The sequence below is a fragment of the Glycine soja genome, chromosome 2, assembly GCF_004193775.1.
Source record: "Glycine soja cultivar W05 chromosome 2, ASM419377v2, whole genome shotgun sequence".
Lineage (NCBI taxonomy): Eukaryota > Viridiplantae > Streptophyta > Magnoliopsida > Fabales > Fabaceae > Glycine > Glycine soja.
The window spans coordinates 12,241,322-12,249,587 of NC_041003.1; the positions used below are offsets into that span (position 1 = coordinate 12,241,322).

General features: G+C 36.6%; 1 protein-coding gene across 1 annotated transcript; it reads left to right on the forward strand.

Annotated features, from left to right (window-relative positions):
- On the forward strand, positions 1-8,266 carry LOC114387993 (heat shock protein 90-5, chloroplastic-like). Its single transcript, XM_028348313.1, has 19 exons — positions 1-399; positions 1,369-1,442; positions 1,640-1,765; positions 1,860-1,953; positions 2,051-2,134; positions 2,237-2,380; positions 2,743-2,859; positions 3,830-3,877; positions 3,975-4,055; positions 4,175-4,279; positions 4,356-4,496; positions 4,935-5,027; positions 5,177-5,254; positions 5,343-5,597; positions 5,887-5,989; positions 6,085-6,259; positions 6,364-6,469; positions 7,495-7,584; positions 7,749-8,266. The coding sequence occupies exons 1-19, from the start codon at positions 133-135 to the stop codon at positions 7,950-7,952; spliced, it is 2,385 nt and encodes a 794-aa protein (XP_028204114.1). The 5' UTR covers positions 1-132; the 3' UTR covers positions 7,953-8,266.

Below are 8,266 nucleotides of genomic sequence, written 5' to 3' on the forward strand. Positions count from 1 at the left end.
CCCTTCCTCCTTTCCAACGAGGGTTTTTCATTTTTTTTCTCTCACTCTCACCAACGCACTCGAAGAGATAACATTCATTCCATATTCACAAAAGCGCACACAAACTATTTTTTTTTTTTTTTTTGTCTAACTATGGCTCCTGTGCTGAGCAGAACCATGGCCACGGCCTCTCTGGCCTCGCTTCCTCCTTCTTCCCCTTTTGCGAGGACTTCCCTTCTCAGAAGCGCTTTTCTGCCGCCGCAAATAGGGCTCGGCAGGAACTGCTTCTCCCCCGCCGCGGGGCTGCGGTGGACGCAGCAGCGGCGTGAGGGAAGGAGGGGAGGGCTAACCGTGCGGTGTGAGGCCGCGGTGGCGGAGAAGGACGAGGCCACCGGGGAGAAGTTTGAGTACCAGGCCGAGGTGGGTTTTTGATGGATTTGTTAAATTTTTAACCTTTTTGAACTATTGGGTCGCCGTGAGTTGGATAAAGTTTCAACCTTTTTGCCACGTCGTGTGGAATTTTGAAGTAAAATTGCAAGTGAAAAGATTGCTTCATGAAGGGTATCTGTGTGTATTTGAGAGAGAGGGGTTTACTGAAGTGAAGTGTGTGTGTGTGTGTGTGTGTGTGTGTGAGAGAGAGAGAGAGAGAGAGAGAGAGAGAGAGAGAGAGAGAGAGAGTTGCCGAACTGAAGTGTGTGTGTGTGTGTGAGAGAGAAATGAAATTGCTTCATTTCTCATACTGAACTAAAGAGTGGGATAAAGCACTTCGTGTGGAATTTCGAAATGAAATTGCAAGTTAAAAGATTGCTTCATGAAGGGTATCTGTGTGTGTCTGAGATAGAGAGAGAGGGATTGACTGAAGTAAAGGGTGTGTGTGCGTGAGAGAGAGAGTTACTGAACTGAAGGGTATGTGTGTGTGTATGAGAGAGAGATAGTTACTGAACTGAAGGGTTGTGTGTGTATGAGAGAGAGAGATAGTTACTGAACTGAGATTTACTCAACGAGTGAATTTCACGTCAATACTTTTTAGCATTTGGTTTGGAATTTCGACATGTAATTTAAAGTGAAAAACTTTTGAGAAAATAGGAAACAGTTTTACATACATATTCAATCACAAACCAGTTGTTATCTTTAAAGTCAAAAGTCATACTAACAGTGATTTCTGATTGATTGAATTTTATACTGTCAGTACATGTGGGTGCATGAGTTTTACTGAAGGAAGTAGATTTAATGTCAATTTCTTTTGCATTTCACTTGGAATTTGGACGTGGATTTGGAAGGGAAAAAGTCTTACTTTACAAAATGTGAATTCCATTAATTGCTGAAGGAAGTGAATGAGTGAATGAGTTTTGCTGACTGGAGGAAGTGAATTCCATTTTTTTTTTGCAGGTGAGTCGATTATTGGATTTGATTGTTCACAGTCTGTACAGCCACAAGGAAGTTTTCCTTCGTGAACTTGTCAGGTAATTTGAAGACTCTTACGATGATTGCATGGTTGTGCTATTATCATTGACTTATTTGGCAATAAAGGGTTGTTTTAGAAGGGATCCGCTGCTTTTTTCCCCTTTTGGACTTTCACATCTATTTACACTGGTTATGTGTGTGCAGCTACTTGATTCTGTTGTAATTGGTCTTATTTTTTTGTTCTTTCTTCTTCCAGCAATGCTAGTGATGCTTTGGACAAGTTGAGATTCTTAAGTGTGACTGAGCCTTCTTTGCTCGGAGATGCTGGTGATCTAGAGATACGTATCAAGTCTGATCCAGACAATGGAACTATTACTATAACGTATGCATATGCATCATTTTGATCTCTGCTTTATTTTATTTTTTCTGGGTATGTGTGAATAGGAGTATTAACCTGTTAACTCTCTACCCTGTAGAGATACTGGTATTGGAATGACTAAAGAAGAGCTCATTGATTGTCTTGGAACCATTGCTCAGAGTGGTACCTCAAAATTTTTGAAGGCACTTAAGGTAATTTGTCAATGATCAGAAATGTAGCTTGCTCTGATATTTGATGATTTAATACTTCAAACAATCATGTTTTGATTTCCCCCCCTCAATGTTACAGGAAAACAAGGATCTAGGAGCAGATAATGGTCTGATTGGTCAATTTGGTGTTGGATTCTACTCGGCTTTTCTTGTTGCTGAGAGGGTATGGAGTGGATTTCTCAAGCAGATTTTTTGGTTGATTTTTCTATTTTAACTGTGTTGAATTTGTCTTTAATTGGCTATTTCTGCATGGCATGGCAATCAGGTTGTTGTTTCTACAAAGAGCCCAAGATCAGATAAGCAATATGTGTGGGAAGCAGAAGCTGACAGTAGCTCTTATGTGATAAAAGAAGAAACTGATCCTGAAAAGGTTCTGCGTCGTGGTACACAGATTACACTCTATTTAAGAGTGAGTGGTATTTCTTTCGTGTTTTTGCAGGAAAGTTTACATGTAATGTAAGAACTAAGAAGTATCTTTTGATAAAAGGTTGAACCCAGGATAATAATGTTTGGAAACTTCAAAATCAATTTAATAAAGACATGTGGTTATAGCACCAAAATAATTCTTGCTTCTTGTCTTGCCAGATAACAAGTATGAATTATATATGTATAATATTTTAAATTTCAGCTGAAAATCTTCAATCTTCTTTAGTTTTATTTGTCGTTCTCTTTTAAGGATGAATCCAGTATAATATTTGGAAGTTGAAAAATCATTTTAATGCTGACAAATTACATGTAGTTAAAGCACCCATATTCTTCTTTACTGATCAGGAGGATGACAAGTATGAATTCTCAGAGCCAAGCAGGATTCAGGGTTTGGTGAAGAATTACTCACAGTTTGTTTCCTTCCCCATCTACACATGGCAAGAAAAGTCAAGAACTGTGGAGGTAAGTGGTCCTTCTCTTGGTACAGATTCCTGTCTTCATGTTGGGTGAGAAAATTATGCTAAACTAATTCTATGTGTGCAAGTGGTATTTTTCTATTTTCACATACACTGATTGTGATTTATGGGCAGTGATTTTCTCATGCTCTTGTCATTGTCAATGGCATGTTTTATATGCATCTTTAAGGTACTTGTGAATTGTGATAGATATCAAGATTTTGGGCGTTGATTTATAGCAATGGTGATGGTGATGAATAATGAGATTTTGTTTTCCCTTGATGATAATTATATAAATATTTACTTATCATCAGGGGTAGAAAGGAAACTTGACATGGTTCCTTGTCATTTGGTGTCTGTTTAAGGTAAAGTTGTTCTACATCAGTTATGGTTTCCATCACCATTGATGGCTGGTTAAATTTTAGTTTTAGACAGCTGTTGGGTTTCGGTGAATGGGTAAATACTGGCCTATGTTTGCTTGGAAATTCAATGTCGTGCAAGATTAATGTTGGTTGTTATGAGGGGCTTAATAGTAAATAGGAGATGGATATTTGCTTGGAAATTCAAGGCTGTGCAAGATTAATGTTGGTTGTTATGATGAGCTTAATAGTGAATAGGAGATGGTTATAGACAAGTGTGAGTGACTTTAGAAATTTGTTTCCACCTAGAATGGGAGCAACCTTTTGCTCCTTTCATATTTCCTTTCAATTGGATGGAAGCTGTGTTGTAGATAAACATAATATCAAACAATTGAAAGTATAGAAAGTAATTTTGGAAAGTATTTATTCAAACAGCAGAATGTTACTTGCAGGGGTGATTTCATTTTATCTTAGATTAAATTAATATCATTTTGATTTCTTATTCCCTATTTTCATAATTACTTATGGAGCTTATAGATGTTTGTCATGGAGAGGCAAATAATTATGCTCTAATTTGTTGCTATTAATTGATTAATTAATTAATTTGAATATTGGCAGGTGGAAGAGGAGGAAGAACCCAAAGAAGGGGAGGAACCAAAAGAAGAGGTAGCTAGTATGGTATTAGTATTTCTTAATTTTGGTGTTGTACTTTTTCGAATTTGTTACCAATACCAAGTGAGTCTGTTTCTGCATGTGTTATCAGGGTGAGAAAAAGAAGGTGAAAAAGACTAAAACTGAGAAGTATTGGGACTGGGAATTGGCCAATGAAACGAAGCCAATATGGGTGAGTTTGGGATATATCTACTTTTTTTGGTGTTAGGATGTTAATGCCCTGCATTTTACTTATTATTCAGTTGTTGTGCCTCTCTTATTGGTCCAACTTTGCCTTTTTATTTTCTGTAGATGCGCAATCCAAAGGAAGTTGAAAAGGAGGAGTACAATGAATTTTATAAGAAGACTTTTAGTGAATTCTTAGAACCACTTGCACATACTCACTTCACTACCGAGGTATGTTAATGATTTTGTCTCAGCGGCAGAGCATTTCCTTTAAGTTATCAATTTGACTGGGCTTTAAACTCTGCAGGGTGAGGTTGAGTTCAGAAGTATTCTGTACGTTCCGGGAATGGGACCTCTTAACAATGAAGAAGTAGTGAACCCTAAAACAAAGAACATACGCTTGTATGTTAAGCGTGTATTCATTTCAGATGATTTTGATGGGGAGCTGGTGAGTTTACTGTAAGCTTCAAAGTGGGATTTGTCTTGTATATTTTGACATTTGTGTCACTGCTGCTCTTTCATTATATCGCTATTATGAATTATGGAAGAAGGAAAAATGTTAAGTATCTGCTCCACCCTATAACTTGTGGTTGATATTGATAGCATGACAATGGCATGGAAATTTAACTCTCCTACCCATCTAGATTTTAAAGAATAATGGTCTATCTAGCGTTTAACCACTTTTAGTCATGTATTATACAAACTCAAACTTGTGTGGTTTTGAGAAACACACTAGGGTTGGCCTAGTGGTGGGGTGATTTGAACCTCGATTCTATCATTGTACACTGAAAAACATGTCATATTTGTGCTTTGTTCTATGTTTGTGTTCTATGTTTCTTTGTTCCTTGTTCAGGTTCCTTTTGCTCTAAATTTATTTATTTTGCAGTTTCCACGTTACCTGAGCTTTGTGAAGGGTGTGGTTGATTCAGATGACCTTCCTCTCAATGTTTCTCGGGAGATCCTTCAAGAAAGCAGAATTGTAAGAGAACTGCACTTTTGCCTGTTAAACATGAAAAATTTATATCATTTGATAGACATGAATTAAGGATACGGTGATCGGAATTATTTATGATTTTTTGTTTGTATCACTTTCCAAATTTTTTGATTCCAACAATATTATAATTTCAGGTAAGGATAATGAGAAAGAGACTTGTCAGGAAGGCATTTGATATGATTCAAGACCTTTCTGAAAGTGAAAATAAAGAGGTAGGTAGCAACAAACTCAGCATCTTTATATTTTCAATATGAATTTACAGTCTTTATGGATTAAAAGAATGGTTTCATGTGATTCCAGGACTACAAAAAATTCTGGGAGAACTTTGGTAGGTTCATAAAATTAGGTTGCATTGAAGACACTGGAAATCATAAGCGCATTACACCATTATTGAGGTTTTACACTTCCAAAAGTGAGGAGGAACTTAAAAGCCTAGATGATTATGTTGAAAACATGGGAGAAAACCAAAAGGCTATCTTTTACCTAGCAACTGACAGCTTGAAGAGTGCAAAGACTGCTCCATTTTTGGAGAAATTGGTTCAAAAAGATATTGAGGTATGGCTACTTGTTAACATTTTTGGATAATATGGAGCATGTAGTCAGGGAATTTGGTCAGTGAGGTGACAGCCACCAGGACAGGTTTAGACCTGGTCTCCCTCTGCAGTGCCCTGCCATCCTGTGGAGGGTCAGGCCCAGTGTTTGTGTGGTGTTCATGCATTTTAAGTTAAACTATTTGCAGATATGATTGAAATGCCTGATATACACTTGTTAATTTTGAATTGTTTTTCTTTCTCTAGTTTTTACTCTCTTTACTTATGTGTGTCTATTATTATTATTATTATAGGTTCTTTATTTGGTTGAACCTATTGATGAGGTTGCCATTCAGAACCTACAGACCTACAAAGAAAAGAAATTTGTTGATATCAGCAAGGAGGATTTGGAATTAGGTTTGCACAGTTTTCTATCTTTCATTTGCTCATACTGTTTTTGTTTCCTGAAAATTGGGATTTGAATGTGGTGCTGAAAACATTTATTCAATCAGGTGATGAGGATGAGGTTAAAGAGAGGGAAAACAAGCAAGAATACAACCTACTCTGTGATTGGATAAAACAACAACTTGGTGACAAGGTGGCCAAAGTTCAAATCTCAAATCGCTTGAGTTCATCTCCTTGTGTGCTTGTATCAGGGAAGTTTGGTTGGTCTGCAAACATGGAGAGGTTAGTCATTACCTCACTGGCTTTACAAGTCATTCTTCTGGATCACGAACAGTTTATCATACTTGACATAAGGCTCATACAATCTTCAATTACCATTTCTTCAGACTAATGAAGGCACAAGCCCTTGGGGACACTGCAAGTTTGGAGTTTATGAGGGGGAGGAGAATATTGGAGATTAATGCAGATCACCCAATTATCAAAGACTTAAGTGTAAGTTGACATAAATAGTCGTTGCTAACTATATTATATTTTATTAAGTTATCTAAATCTAATATCTAACAAGTATAAGTTGATATAAATAGTCGTTACTAACTATATTATATTTTATTAAGTTATCTAATATCTAATAGTTTGCACACAAAATGTTCACTTTCAGCATAGACAATGCCATGGTGGGGAAGGGTGTTTTAACTGTAAAAATTGAGAACCACATTTGAGAAAAGATAACAAGTTGCAATTTTTTTGTTCTGGGTCTCAGCATCTTCTCGTGATAGCATGATATTTTGCTTCATGTAGAAAGATGAAACCATTTTAGTAAGATTGGGGGTATCTTCTAAATCAGTAGTATCCTTTTGTGCACAAGTACTCAATTATTTTTAAGAGTTGCTGTCTAGTCTACTTGGTTGGTAATTGTTGATAATCTGGTGTTCCCCCAAGTCACTTTAACGAAGTAGAAAAGGGCAAAATATTCTTAAGTAATCGAAGAAAACTATTGATGATACTTTTTTTTTGAAGAATCATCCTAAGACTAGGCAGCCTAAAACTTTTGTCAAGTTCATTTATCTTGGAACACAAATGACATTTATGATTATTGAATATTTTAGCTTGCCCTCCAGTACTTTTAGCTGAGCTGTAATGTTGCCATGTTGGTTACATAAAATGTTAAAAGACAACTCTGTTAGTCAACTAACAAGCCTTAAAATAGAAAATATAAAGTAAAATAAATTGTCCATTTTATTTTCCCCTTTTGATACACTGGCTTTCTCTTCATATTTGCCCTTCACCACACTGAAGATTCACACAGGTGTATATTAGCCTATGCCCAGAGATCCTGTCTGTCACTTGAAAATGTCAACACAATTGGTGGACATGTTTAATTGGGTCATGTTTGATGTCTCGTTTTAAGAGTATAAAGCTATTGAACGCAGCCATTTTGTGATACATGGCTGGTATTTTCAACTGAATTCCCTAGTTACTTTGACCTATTGTTTTAATTATTTTTATTTATCCTTCAGGCTGCCTGCAAGAATGCACCTGACAGCAGCGAAGCTAAGCGAGCAGTTGACCTCTTATACGACACGGCTCTAATTTCTAGTGGATTTTCTGTAAGTACAATATAAAATTTATTTTTTCTTCATGTAATGTGTGTAGACTAGATTTAATCCATATAACCGAATCAAATGATGTCGTGTAATCCATTTAGCCGACCTCTCCTAACATATATGAACTATCCATAGTTTTGCTTAACATGCTTTTCTCAATAATGCAGCCTGACAGCCCTGCTGAGTTAGGAAATAAGATTTACGAAATGATGGCCTTGGCCTTGGGAGGAAGATGGGGTAGATCAGAAGAAGAGGAGGGAGATGCTTCTGTTGAAGCTACTGATTCAAGCACAAGTGAAGAAAGTTCAGAGCCAGAAGTTTATGAACCTTCTGAAGTCATTGCAGAGAGCGATCCTTGGACAACTGATTAGGCATACTATGTTCTCATAGAATAAGTTAAATTTTTTGTCATTATAGGGGATTATGCATACCAAAAAGGTGAGAAAGGAAAGGGAGACTCTTTTTTCCAATAATTTCATGGCGTTGAAGCAAAATTTCTAATATCAATATAGAACTGGGAATGAATGTCCTAAGGGGCAAATCCTATGGATCCTTTCCAAATGAAATTGAGATCTATTGTTCGTAGGTGGGCAAATTTTTTGATACTTCAAGGTCTTGTGGCATTTTATCTGTTAACTCGTTGGTAAGTATATCAAATAAAGTATTTGAAAGTTTGAGTGTCGAA